Source organism: Dendrobates tinctorius, unplaced genomic scaffold, assembly GCF_039654945.1.
Source record: "Dendrobates tinctorius isolate UK_male_01 unplaced genomic scaffold, ASM3965494v1 ptg000312l, whole genome shotgun sequence".
Classification (NCBI taxonomy): domain Eukaryota; kingdom Metazoa; phylum Chordata; class Amphibia; order Anura; family Dendrobatidae; genus Dendrobates; species Dendrobates tinctorius.
Genome location: NW_027361979.1, coordinates 3,825,446 through 3,840,479, shown reverse-complemented (window position 1 = coordinate 3,840,479; position 15,034 = coordinate 3,825,446). Strand labels below are relative to the sequence as shown.

The window sequence follows — 15,034 nt, the reverse complement described above, 5'->3', positions numbered from 1 at the left end:
TAGCAGAACAAACCCAGCTTCCTCTGCCTTCTAGACTGGTCAGTTTCAAAATCCTCAATTCATGGGTAAAATCTGTATTCAGTGGAGAAAGATTATTACATGACTGAGATCGGAGAGGACCGTTGCTACAGATTCTATGGAGCCTCTAGCTATTCTCTCCTCCTACACAGAACCTTCTCTGTACCAACCTTCATCTCATATCAGTAATGCAAAAATTTAGAGAATGATTGATCGTTCATGTTGGAGAAAGAAGCAGATTTCTTCATTTGTAATATGTTTTGACATATACTATTGACTTATGAAGCAAAAATTAAAACGACACCCTTTAACTCCTAATATCCCATCCATCTCTTAAGCCCATTGATTTCTATACACCCTTAGCTATGCTCCACCCTACCCCTGACAATCTTAATAAATCTTGCAAAATCACCAGCCTCACCATCAGTTGCTCACAGAGCAATTTTTCTAATCACGGCTCTCACTGTCCGGACCAGTGTGCTTGTTCAAATGCCATGTTATACCTATGTGTTAATACAGGGATACCAGTGTAGACACAGAACAAACATTGATAGATGACTGTTACAGCAGGACATATGCTGAGCTTTATAGCTCTACTAAACAGCCGGACACTCCTGCGCCATCTTAGTAGCATCTATCGCGTTTAGAATTATGCTACTGCGCAGACCGGCCGGTACCATTTTGAGGAAGAAGTTTATTTTTTTCTAAAGAAATTTGTATGTCTAAATAAAATTAAAATATGGATATTGCAGATCTGATCATGCCACAGCGCAGGCGCTGCCGCCTGCATGATCATTCCCCCCCCCCCCCCCCCCCCAAAAAAAAGCTAAGATATTCGGTATGTAAAATAGGGGGCCTGTCATAATACATATGCATATATAAGCAGAGCACCACATGAAGACCCTAACAGGCCGCTCCGGAGCACAAGCATATCATTAACTGAAAATAAAGATTAAACAGGAACCAAAGACGGATTTCATCAACCAAGGTATCATGGTTACAGTATAACGGTGCCGACCTGACACGGTCTGTAGGTTACCGTGCACAATCCTTTAAAGAACATCTTTAGAATAACCCTATTAAATTTTAAGAAAACTCAAATTGTGCTAGTGCACATAATCAGAAGAAATTAGACAATTTTTTTCTATTTTTTGCCATTTAGCTCTAATGGAAGCACCAACACGCCAATTTATGGAATACAGTGTAAAACATCAGTTTTTTTCTATACACATCAGGTAGAAGAGAAAAATAAAAACACTTGGCATCGGTAGGGTGCAAGGGAGACGACCTGCAAGGTTAATATGTACACCAGGAGATTTCCCAGCATACATTCCAAGAAGGGCACAAAGAAACAAGTGACTATGCCCTACAGGCCTGAGCTGTCAGGCTGCCAGAAAAGACTTTAGTCATGCTTCACAAGAAATGGAAATATTCCTGTACTCACACGCCATGAAGCTAATCTATTATAATGTATTCCTGATATAGTTCTTGAATATAAAATTATAATAAACAAATAAATGGAAAGGATTACATCTACATGTTAATAACCCAGTAAAAGCATGCGTACTAATCACATGTTACCTACACTGGAATTCCTTAAAAAGTTTTGGTTACAGATGGGGGCCTTAACCCCCAAGGATGGTTTGCACGTTCATGACCGGGCCAATTTTTACAATTCTGACCACTGTCCCTTTATGAGGTAACAACTCTGAAACGCTTCCATGGATCCCAGTGATTCTGACATTGTTTTCTTGTGACATATTGTACTTTATGCTGGTGGTAAAATTTCATTCATATAACTTGCGTTTGTGAAAAAAACGGAAATTTGGTGAAAATTTTGAAAATTTCACAATTTTCCAACTTTTAATTTTTATGCCCTTAAATCACAGAGAAATGGCACACAAAAAAACTTAATAAGTAACATTTCCCACATATTTACTTTACATCAGCACAATTTTGGAACCAAAATTTTTTTTTGTTAGGAAGTTATAAGGGTTAAAAGTTAACCAGCAATTTCTCATTTTTACAGCACCATTTTATTTTTACGGACATTTGAAGCCACATATGATAGAAAATACCCAAAAGTGACACCATTCTAAAAACTGCATCCCCTAAGGTGCTCAAAACCACATTCAAGAAGTTTATTAACCCTTCAGGTGCTTCACAGGAATTTTTTGATTTAAAAAAAAAAAAAAAATAATGAACATTTAACTTTTTTTCACAAAAAAGATACTTCAGGTTCAATTTTTTTATTTTACCAAGGGTAACAGGAGAAATTGGACTGCAAAAGTTATTGTGCAATTTGTCCTGAGTACACTGATACCTGATATGTGGGGGGGAACCACTGTTTCGGCGCATGGCAGAGCTCAGAAGGGAAGGAGCGCCGTTTCACTTTTTCAATGCAAAATTGGCTGGAATTCACATCGGACGCCATGTCACGTTTGGAGAGCCCCTGATGTACCTAAACAGTGGAAACCTCCCACAAGTGACCCCATTTTGGAAACTAGACCCCCCAAGGAACTTATCTAGATATGTGGTGAGAACTTTGAATCCACAAGGGCTTCACAGAAGTTTATAACGTACAGCGGTACAATTAAAAAAAATCATTTTTTGCACAAAAATGATCTTTTCACCCCCAATTTTTATTTTCCCAAGGGTAACAGGACCATAAAAGTTATTGTGCAATTTGTCCTGAGTACGCCGATACCCCACATGTGGGGTAAACCACTATTTGGGCGCATGGCAGAGCTCGGAAGGGAAGCAGCGCCATTTGACGTTTTTGGCTGGAATTGAGATCGGACACCATGTCGCGTTTGGAAAGCCCCTGATGTACCAAAACAGTGAAAACCCCCCACAAATGACACCATTTTGGAAACTAGACCCCCCAAGGAACTTATCTAGATGTGTGGTGAGCACTTTGAACCCCCAAGGGCTTCACAAAAGTTTATAATGCCCGGGCATGAAAATAAGAAAAAAAAAAAAAAAAAAAAAAAAAAAATCGTATTTTTTCCACAAACATGATCATTTAGTCCCCAATTTTTTTATTTTCCCAAGGGTAACAGGAGAAATTGGACCCCAAAAGTTGTTGTCCAGTTTGTCCTGAATATGCGGATACCTCATATGTGGGAGAAAACTACTGTATGGGCACACGTCGGGGCTTGGAAGGGAAGTAGTGACGTTTTGGAATGCAGACTTTGATGGAATGGTCTGCGGGTGTCATGTGCGTTTGGAGAGCCCCTGATGTACCTAAACTATTGAAACTCCCCACAAGTGACCCCATTTTGGAAACTAGACCCCCCACGGAACTTATCTAGATGTGTGGTGAGCACTTTGAACCCCCAAGTGCTTCACAGAAGTTTATAACGCCCAGGCGTGAAAATAAAAAAGTCAATTTTTGCTCCCAATTTTTTATTTTCCTAAAGGGTAACAGGAGAAATTGGCCCCAAAAGTTGTTTTGCAATTTGTCCTGAGTAGGCTGATACCCTACATGTGGGGGTAAAACACTGTTTGGGCGCATGGCAGAGCTTGGAAGGGAAGGAGCACCATTTGACTTTTTCAACGCAGAATTGGCTGGAATTGAGATCAGACGCCATGTTGCATTTGGAGAGCACCTGATGTGGAAACCCCCAATTATAACTCCAACCCTAACCCCAACACACCCCTAACCCTAATCTCAGCCCTAACCCTAGCCCTAATGGTAAAGTGGAAATAAATACATTTTCTTTTAATTTTATTATTTTTCCCTAACTAAGGGGGTGATAACGGGGGGTTTGATTTACTATTTATGGCGGGCTTTTATTTTTGGCAGCTGTCATACGCTAAAAGACGCTTTTTATTGTAAAAATAGTTTTTGCATCACCACATATTGAGAGCTATAATTTTTCCATATTTTGATCCACAGAGTCATGTGAGGTCTTATTTTTTGTGGGACGAGTTGACATTTTTATTGGTATAATTTTTGGGCACGTGACATCTTTTGATCGCTTTTTATTCCGATTTTTGGGAAGCAGAACGAACAAAAACCAGCGTTTCATGAATTTCTTCTGGGGGGTGCATTTACACCGTTCCGCCTGCGGTAAAATTGATAAAGCGGTTTTATTCTTCGGGTCAGTACGGTTACAGCGATACCTCATTTAAGTTTTTTTTATGTTTTGGCGCTTTTATGCAATGAAAACAATTTTATATAAAAAAATTATTTTTGCATCGCTTTATTCTGCGAGCTATAACTTTTTATTTTTCCGCTGATGACGCTGTATGGTGGCTCGTTTTTTGCGGGACAAGATGACGTTTTCAGCGGTACCATGGATATTTATATGCGTCTTTTTGATAACGCGTTATTGCACTTTTTGTTCGGCGGTATGATAATAAAGCATTTTTTGCTTCGTTTTTCATTTTTTAAGGGGTTCGCTACGGACGCGGCGATACCAAATGTGTACTTTGTTTTTTTTTTATTATTTCCAAAAAATGAATTAGGGAATATTTTTTTTTTTTTTTAATTTATTTAGCGATTTTTTAAAAATTATTAGTACACTTTTTTTTTTTTTTTTTTTAACTTTGTTACAATGTCCCAGGGGGGACATAACTGTCATGTGACAGATCGCTGATCTGTCACATCACAGATCAGCGATCTGTCACAGGCACTGCACAAGGCTTCCTCCTTGCCTGTACTTTGCAGGCATGAGGAAGCCAGCTCCATGCAGGCCCCCCCGAAAGTCCCCGTCGCCATCTTGGATTCGGGGACCTGCAGGGATGGAGCCCCCCGCAGCAGCGCTGCACATTGCGCTGCTGTGGGGGGCTCAGGGAAGCACGGAGGGAGCCCCCTCCCTGCCGATGCTTCCCTTTAACCCCCAGTACACCGCGATCGTGTTTGATCGCGGTGTGCAAGGGGTTAACGTGTCGGGGGCGGTCCGTGACCGCCCCTGACACATTGTGCCAGGTGTCAGCTGTGATAATCAGCTGACACCCGGCCGCAATCAGTGGCGCTCACCACGTGGGCGCCGCGGATCGCTGTGATGTACCATCCCGTCCCTGGGAATTAAGTCCCAGGGCACATGGACGGGATAGTACGTCACATGACAGAAAGGGGTTAAAGGGGTTTTCCTCAAGAACAAAAATCCATTTTAAATCAATATATCTTGCAATAATAATAAGTTCCACAATTGCATGTGTTTAAATAAAATGTTTCTGTGCTGCGATAATCTTATAAATGTGCCGCTGCTGTGTACGGTGTAATGGCTGTGTCTGAACGTTCAGGAACAGGGTTTCATCATACAAACAGCTCCTGGTCAGGGGAGGATGCAAAAGAGTATATCGACAGGACAGCATGGGATCACAAACAATTCTTTCTTTGAAGTAAAACATTGTTTAAAAACATGTAGGGAAATGTTTTACCTCACAAAAAGAATAAGCTGCAATCCTATGATGTAATGTCTGTATACTCTCTTCCTCCCTCCCCTGCCCAGGTGCTGTGGTATGTTCAGACCATGTTCCTGAATGGTCAGACTCTGATATTACACAGTACACAACAGGGGCACATTTATCAGATTAAGCACAGGAGCGTTTTACTTAAAACACAGCCAATTGTGGAAATTATTATTCCAAGATCTATTGATTAAAATGAACTTTAGTTCATGGGAAAAACAACTATATTTAGCCACGTCTTGCATTATGACTCGGCAGCAGGGCAGGCGCCACAATCCCTTCCAATGTTGCCTTAGTCTAGAATAGGTGATGATCTGTGTAGAGTGTTGTGGTGTTCTGCTCCTTACAAGGTTTATAACCAGTCACTAGAGATGGGCGGACACCTGGATGTTTAGGTCCAGCTGAAGAGTTACAAGTAGTTAGGATTCGGGTACCAGAACAGTACCTGGGCCCGCACCTGAACCCCATTCACTTGAATGGGGAGGGGGGGGCGAACATTCAGTGTTTGCCATGTTGTCATGCTGATCAGTAGTCCCATAAGCCAACAACAGTGACCAGAGGCAAACTTTATGCCTCCGGTCAAAACTGTGCGCTCATGCTGCCTTGACAGCGTGCGAATCGGGCTGTCTGACCAGTGGGGATGATTTTACTGCTGATCATAAGTGGTGTTTGCTGCGCTGTCATGCATATCACAGCTCAAACAAACACCTGGTGTTCGGGAGTCCGACCCCCAACAGTAACACAGACTTCCCGGTGTCCGTAGTACAGAAGGCAAACTTTACTGTTCAGGTTCACCCATCTCTACCAGCCACAGCTGACAACTCACAAGTAGTTCAGAGAATGCTGTAAGTCATGGCCCTCATTAAAATGTAGAAAACAAATGTAAAATGATCACTATTCCCATAAACAATTAGGGCTGTGGAGTTGGTAAGCCAAATCTCCCGACTCCACAGCACTGCCTCACTACTGAGCATGTGCATAAAGTGCAGCACAGTTTCCTCTCAAATAAAAGCAGAGATCCTCAGATCAGGAACATAACAGACATTTATAGGACATTTCATAACATTCCCAAATTCTTAAACTGACTGACTCCACAACAAACAATAGCAGATTTCAGAATAGAAATAAAAATACCTGTAGAAAGAGAGTCACATCCATGATCAAAGAGCTCTCCAAGGGGTGTGCTGCTGTTGGTTCTTCTCGCCTGCTTCCCATCAATGGCATCCAAAGACTGGTAAATAAACAACCCAACGGCACAACACAGGTACGTCCACGTTGGGGCCTTGTGGGGAAGTTAGAGAGTTACAATTTACTTTCAGACATGACCAATGCCATTATAGCCAAAGAAAAATTATTTAACGCTCTAATGACCGCCTACCAGCTTTAGATGAAGGACAGTACAAGTTTCAAAGTTTGGTCTTGATGCTTAAACCCATTAAGGACTGGGCAATTTTTTTTTCTTCTCCACAACATTTTAATTTTTCCAATAAAGCTATAGGGCTTTTATTCTTGCAGGACCAAGTGTAGTTTTGAATGATACCATTCATTTTACCATCTAAATGTATTAGTGGTTAAAAAAAAAATGCGGAACTTTGAAACCATTTTCTGAGATGTACAAATTATTTATTTTCTGCCCATGCAGTGGTGTGAGGACTTGCTTTTTGCACGCCAAACTGACGTTTTTACTAAAACATCTTTGGAGTACATACAATGATACGATCGCATTTTTGGTAGGGGAAGTGTAGCAGGCTGCCCTTCATCCCAAATTTTTCTATTTTGCAATATTTATTTTTTTAATATTTCATTACATAAGATTATGGTGCAGGCAGCAATACCAAATGTTTTTTATTAGATCTCGACATTTATAGATAGGAAAAAAGGAAAGTGATTATAATTATATAGTAGTTTCAATGCCTTTTTAGACTGTACATTAGTCTTGAACTTGAGATTTCTTGATATAACAGGTGGTAATTGCTTTGTAAAATGACTATTCTCCTATGAAGCCCAGTTATCTGGCACCTGCCAGTGGTTCTTAAGGATGTGACTGACTGATACATTAAGTACGGTAATTGTCACATATCAAAATCAAGAAGTGTGTGGGGTGGGGGGAATGTCCGGTCTAAAAACTCATAGTAGATTATGCCCATGTATTCCGATGTGTAGTAGACAGATTACTGTGACACTGGGAATGAAAAGGTCTCATATGGCCAAATGGCAGCAGTATTTTGTCGTCTGTGTTATAGCTGCAATTTCCATCCAGACCAAGGGTCTACTGACCTGAACGAACAGGTTCTAGACGTCACATCTCTGCTCTCCAGAATCCCGGAGTGTCTGCCATATCCTCCTTCTCCTCTCGCTTCCTCACACTCAATGTGGCCAAATCTGAACTCATCATCTTTCCTTCTTCCTTACCCGACCTATCTATAACAATTGACAACATCATGCTTTCCCCCGTAACAGAGGTCCGCTGCCTCGGAGTAACCCTTGACTCTGCCCTGTTCTTCAAACTGCACATCCAAGCTCTCCACCTCCTGTCACCTACAGATCAAAAATATTTCCAGAATCCATCCCTTCCTCAACCCTCAATCTACTAAATTGCTTGTGCATGCCCTCATCATCTCCCGCCTCGATTACTGCAACATCCTTTTCTGTGGCCTTCCTGCTAACACCCTCGCACCTCTCCAGTCCATCCTTAACTGCCGCCCGACTAATTGATCTCTCTCCTCGCTACTACTCTGCTTCTCCCCTTTACAAATCTCTTCACTGGCTCCCATTCCCTCAGTGTATCCAATTCAAAATTACCACTACTGACCTACAAAGCCATCTATAACCTGTCACCTCCATATATCTCTGAACTAATCTCCCGATATGTTCCCTCACATAACCTCCGATCCTCCCAAGATCTCCTTCTCTCCCCCACACTTATTCGCTCCTCACCCAACCGCCTCCAAGACTTCCCCCGAATAGTCCCCATCCACTGGAATTCTTTGCCCAAACACGTCCGACTATCAACCACACTTGGATCCTTCAGACGGAACCTGAAAACCCATCTCTTCAGGAAAGCTTAAAGCCTGCAATGATCCTCCCTGCCTCCTCACCACTACTGGAGTTACTGCCTCACCTTCACTGGAGCTGCTGTAACCCTCCAACCTACTGTCTACTTCCCCACCATCCTGTAGAATGTAAGCCCGAAAGGGCAGGGTCCTCTCCCTTCTGTCATTGTTAGTTTGTTTGCTGTAAGTGATATCTGTAATTTGTATGTAACCCCTTCTCATGTACAGCACCATGGAACCAATGGTGCTTTATAAATATAAAATAATAATATTATTACGGTAATAATAGTTAACACTGGTCAGGGAACCTGTATTTAGGCAAAAAATGGCATCCATAACGCAGACAGTAAAATCCAGGTGCTATACAGTGGTGTGAAGGAGCCTGGACCGGTTTCCTTTGACGTGTATATACTACATACTCAAATTGCTTATCCCTTTTCTTGCTATAACCACCTAAAAAATATTACCTTTTCTTTCTCTGGGTACCTGGAAATCTTGCACCACAAATAAGTGATTTTTTTTTTACCATTTCAAACCCGAGTTGCCTAATAAATCATTATTAAACTCACATTCTTCAATTACAAACAGGCTTCTGGCACATAGTGAAAATACATGCCACTTAGCTCTTTAATTTCATGGCCATTTCGGTAGGTGATGCAAAAAAATAAATAAAAACCCATCACATCCGAGGATAAAAGTCTAATCCAAGCAGGGCTCTTTACAACATACAGTTTTAAGAGAGACTAATAAAATTGACTCCTCTATGAAAAAAAAAAAAAAAAAACATTCGGTAAAATCGGAAGCAATAAGGCCAGCAAGTACAGAGAATTAGGGGAGATTTACTAAACGGTGGCAGAATCTGGTCTCAAACTGATGAGAGATTAGGGCATGTGCCTTTGCCAGGAGTGTGCCCAGTTCGGACCATCGGTGTGCCCGTGCAGCTGGTCTGAGCCATCCTCAGAAGCGCACCGCCCCTGGCAAACAGGGAGCACTGAGCCCCTTTCACTTTACACAGGATTAAGACATCTGCCAGACTGTGTGGACGGAATACACCCGCATTCTTGGCTGGGCGTCGTACTATCACCGTACAGGCTTGCAACCTATGAAAGTCAACAATGCTACCTCAAACAACTCTTGAAATTGGCGAACAAATAAAAACACAAAGGGAGAAGGAATCATCAATTGCTCTGTGACAGTTCTCTGGCTTAAAACGGTTGCAATTTTTTTTTATCAAACCTTCATTTTGCAGCTTATTTTTGTATTTTTACTTCAACCCAGTTAGCCTTCTTACAAAGTAGGTGGGCTCGACGTGAAGGGAGATGCTCATGTAAGTTCTGCACTGCACCTTAGAAAAAATAAGCGCGCTGTGTGCAAGCAGCCCAAGAAATGTCCATTGGGCGTACTTGTAATGCAAGAGGCCCTCTCTACACAACAAATGTGCTGCTCCGGCTGGGTGGACTCGTCCCCTTCATTCTAAGGCTGTGTGCTCACGATCAGGAACAGAAGTGCTTTGGATGCATCGTATTTTCGCTGCGATCTACGTTACAAGCACTGTAGATGGGCTTCCTTTTAACGCTTTGTAGACTGACCTCCGATGCTGCAGCATTTTAACATCTGTAGCGGAGACGCTAGTCTCCTCTGTGTACGTTCCATGACTAGACTGGCATTAGATGTGGTAAATCCGCACAGTTGTAAACGACAAGTGCGTAATGTAGAGCGCAGCGTTTTAGATACAGAGAAATTACGCTGTGTCCAAAATGTTAATATTTTATGTTATGTATCTTACAGTTATTAGGTTCTTTAGAAGGACATAGATCTGGGCATTTATTCTGACGGAATATAGGCTGAACTGGATGGACTAATGTCTTTTTTCGGCATTGCTACCGTAACTATGTTACTATTCCTGATCATGGGCACGTAGCCCAAGGGTAATTTCAGACTAGTGTGTACAAGAGACTACAAATGGACCAATTGCACCAACGTGCTAGGGCATATTAGCGATTTTTTAAAACGTACTAATGATACATGTGGAAAAAGACTCCAGAATGCAATATTCTGGTCATTTTATTGACCTGCAACTGTCCATGAAGCAGACAAGCACACAGAGACAATCAATAGCATGCATTGTGCAGGCATGGCACACTATCACAAACAGCTTTATGAACCAGACCTTACTCACATCAAGCCTGCAAGTGCATTTCAAGCCTCCATTTTATGACAATTTTTTCAATGACTTGATAACTGAGGCTTTTGACTTATTACATGTACAGGGCAAATACGAAGCAGCCAGAACCAATGAGATAATTCAACTCAGCACCTCCTCCTCCGTGTTGACTAGCGGCCTCTATGCTGTGTGACTTTAAGCAATGGTGAAGTCAGTCAAACAGGAGGAGTTAGCACTGGGTGGAAAATAGAGCTGGAGTGACAGAGGCTTCAGATCTACAAATAGTTCTTAAATGAGAACCTGTCAATGCGATTTTGTAATGTTAAAAGGGAATCGGTCACCCCTTTATTAGATTATGAGCTGCCAACACTGACATCAGGGGCTTATCTACAGCATTCTGTAATGCTGTAGATAAGCCCCCGATGTAACCTGAAAGATAAGAAAAAAAAGGAGTTAGATTATACTCACCCCGGCGTTCGGTCCGGTGGGTATCGCCGTCCGGTTCGGTGCCTCCCATCTACATACGATGCCATCCACTTCTTTCCTTCCTGTAATGCCTCAACAGGGCAGAGCAGTGCGCCCGAGCCACGACAGGAAGGAAAGAGGAGGACGGCATCATATGAAGATGGGAGGCGCCGGACCGCAACACCCATCGGACCAAGACCGGACTGCCCCCCAGGTGAGTAGAATCTAACTTGTTTTTCTTATCTTTCAGGTTACATCAGGGGCTTATCTACAGCATTACAGAATGCTGTAGATAAGCCCCTGATGGCAGTGACGGAAGCTCATATTTGAAAAAAGGGGTGACAGATTCTCTTTAAAGTAAAGACATTGCTGTAATGGAGCTGTAGTACTGATTAAACTGATACATTGGTGAAGAAATCCGCCGGGGAATCAGACAGGGAAAAGACCCTGTATACAGGCCAGCCCCTGTGCATCAAATATAATTAGCAGAAAACAGCAAATGGTGAATAAAGAACAAAGCGAATTTCAGAACCAAAAAGGTATCAATGCAATCTGTACATTAGCACCATTAAAGGGAATCTGTCACCTACCCTTTGGCGGGCGATGAAAACGAGGTTGGTCCGATGGGCGGTGTTCCCGATGTGTGACGCCTCCCCATCCGCAGGTTATTGCTGAATTGGAGTAGGTGTCTGCCATTTTTTGCGCGTGCGCTAAGCATTCATAGCTAGCGCACGTGCAGTATGCTTTGCCCAACTGCGGACAAAGCCGAAAAGCCGGACTGCGCATGCGCCGTTAACTAAGCCCCGGAACACAGCAAAATACTTCCAGGGCTTAGTTAACCGGCTTTTCAGCTTTGCCCGCAGTTGGGCAAAGCATACTGCGCTAGCTATGAATGCTTAGCGCACGCGCAAAAAATGGCGTACACCTACTCCAATTCAGCAATTACCTGCGGCGGCGGGCAAGGATGGGGAGGCGGCACACATTGGGAACACCGCCTATCGGACCGGACCGACCTCGTTTTCATCGCCCGCCAAAGGGTAGGTGACAGATTCTCTTTAAAGGCATGTCTCTAGTTTACATTGCAAAATGATGCCAACAGGTTCTCTTTAAGCCTCATTTGCATATTAATTTAACCATGTTTTTACCAGGAATAGAGAGCAAACTGGACATTTAAATGTATTGCTGGGCATTTATTGAAAAAAAAAAAAAAAACGAACAAAGGCACACACCTCTTTTCAAAATGTTGGCAAGCCTGGCAGGACTATAAGTTGCACAAAATTATGCCATATTTCAAAACTGTTCCACTTTAAAATTTTGGCTGAATTGCATTTTTTTTTGAACAGAGGATCCACATTCTCACGCATCAACTCACTTTCAATATAACAGTCGGGCTCCTATAGCTGATCGTGTGGGCACACCGGAGTACCTGTGCAAGCTGCATGATGTATGAAGCACTAACTGGCAGGTGCTCATCCCTGGTATATACATCATAAAGATGTAAAGGGAACCTGTCAGCAGGATTGTGCACAGTCACCTACAGACAGTGTCAGGTCGCCTCCGTTATACTGACTGAAATGATACCTTGGCTTATGAAATCCGTCTTGTGGTTGTTGTTTAATCTTTATTTTCAGTTAATGATATGCTGGTACTTCAAGGCGACGTGTGTATGGTGTGTGTGTGTGTGTGGTCTTCATGTGCTCTGCTTAGGTATTCATATGTATCATTTATGAAAGGTCAGTGATACCTCAGTGACCTCCCCCCTACTTTACATACTGCATAGAATATTGTTTGAAAAAAAAAAAAATATTAACATTCATTAGGCAGGCGCTGGCGTTGTAGAATGGTACGATGAATATATGCATATTATCTATTATTTACTCATTGTATTGTGGGGAGAATTTTTTATTTTTTGGCGGCAGCACCTGCGCAGTACCTTCTATCGCGTTCCAATAGATGCTACTGCGCAGGCACCACCGCCAATTCCATTTTGCTATAGGAAAAATGTTTTTTACTCTATCAAGATGGCGTCAGCAGTGCTTGTGCAGTAGTGTCTATCGGAACGCAATAGACGATACTGCACAGGCGCTGATGTCATTTTGCTAGAAGAAAAAAAATTGGCTCCATCAAATGGTGATAGATGCTACTGCGCAGGCGTGGCCATTTTGATGGAGCCAAATTTGATGGACACTGAGATGCTACCGCGCAGGCAACATTTGATGAAAATATTTTTTTTCTCCCCACAATACAATATAACTAAATAATAGCTGAATATATGTCAAATATCCATCGTTTCATGCTACAGCGCACCATGATGAATGTTGGTTCCCCCCCCCACCCCCCACACACGCACAATATTCTATGCAGTATGTAAAATATGGGATAGGTCACTCAGGAATCAGTGACCTCCCATAAGGATGAATACCTAAGCAGGGCACCACATAAAGACCCCCCCACAGGCTGCCCCCGAATCATGAGAGTAGTATTAACTGAAACTGCAAATAATGATTAAACAAAGACAAAACGGATTTCATCAATAAAGGTATCATTTTATCAGTATAGCAGCTATATATTACAAAAATGGTGAAAGAGTGTTTAAGTTTAAAAGGTTATATCCAATTCAGGGGATAGGAGATAACTTTCTGAACGATGGGGGTCAAGTGTTGAGGCCACCACCAATCCCAAGATGCAGGGCTCTGAAGAACCCCAGCAGAATAGAGTAGAGGTCAATCATGCGCAGTGCCACTCCGCTCATTCTAATTGGAGCGTCACAGATCAGAAAAACACTGCGCTCAGTAATCTCCCAGTAAGAATGAATAGAGAGCCAGTGTGCATAAATGAGCAATGCTCCACTACGGCTGATGCTCTTTGGAGTCCTGCTCCTCAAGATACTACCAGCTATAATGAACACATCTCCCCCTGACAGTGCGCCCAAGTGTGCATTGCAACTATACGGGAAAGAATGGCAGCTTGACTACTCTGACACTTCTCACCTGATTGCTTAAAGGGTCACCATACTATCGAGTAACTGTTCTGAATAAGCAGTCATGTGTATAGGCACTCTAATTTGCAATGCAATCTAAGCAGGTGGAAAGAGACTGGCTGCGGTGACCACTGCCATACACAACAACGCAGAGGCATTCCTGCTCTTCATTTAATATTAAAGACATGCAGCAGCAGGAGGAGATTATACAACAATACTGAGCTGCCAGGATGAGAATCAGCTGCAGGGTGAGGAAAAAGACTTGTTAGGAAGCTCCCCATGATGGTTCTGTGTGCGCCTCTCCTTGTTCCTTATGCCTCCAATCTCTGGATAGAATATAATAGGCTTGGTCACATGACATTACAGTGGGCCGACAACCTGAATTTGAGCTTTTTTTTCTCCTGAGTGGATGAGAAGTTCAGATGGTAAGGGGGGAGGGGGAAGAATTGTTTTATAAGAGGGAAAGGAAGTGAATTTCTCTGATAAGATATATCACAATTTGTTGAAAGTACAGTTCCTTTTTAATCCCATCTTCTCCCTGTGATAACTGCTTTATGCCCCGAATTATTTCAACAGTACTAATGTGATAAATACTGTGTGTCCGGGCTGATCCAGTAGCACTAACAATAGTCAAAAGTCTTGTCGGTACTGTTTAACCAGCCCATCCACAGCCAGATTTGGGCCCAGGGTAAGAGCTGAGTTGTCAACTGTCCATAAATTCCAGGAAGTCTAAGGCTGGTTTTACACTTGCCGTGCTTTTTGCGGTCCTTTTTTGCGGGACGTATGGCTGCGATTTTTGTGGTATCCCGCAAAAACGGGCCACAAAAAACCTTCATGGATCCGCAAATACGGTGTACCGCAGAAACAAGCAAACATTGTTTTTGCGGTACACTGAAATGCATTGCGGCCGTGTCCGTAAGCCGTGAAAAATAT

General features: G+C 42.5%; 1 protein-coding gene across 2 annotated transcripts in view; it reads right to left on the bottom strand.

The window, feature by feature from the left end:
* Positions 1 to 15,034, bottom strand: part of LOC141073698 (choline/ethanolaminephosphotransferase 1) — a 66,810-nt gene that overhangs the window by 23,190 nt on the left and 28,586 nt on the right. For both annotated transcript variants that reach the window (XM_073561050.1, XM_073561049.1), the window contains exon 3: positions 6,574 to 6,721. In XM_073561050.1, the coding sequence (XP_073417151.1) occupies positions 6,574 to 6,721 (148 nt within the window). The remainder of the gene's footprint in view (positions 1 to 6,573; positions 6,722 to 15,034) is intronic.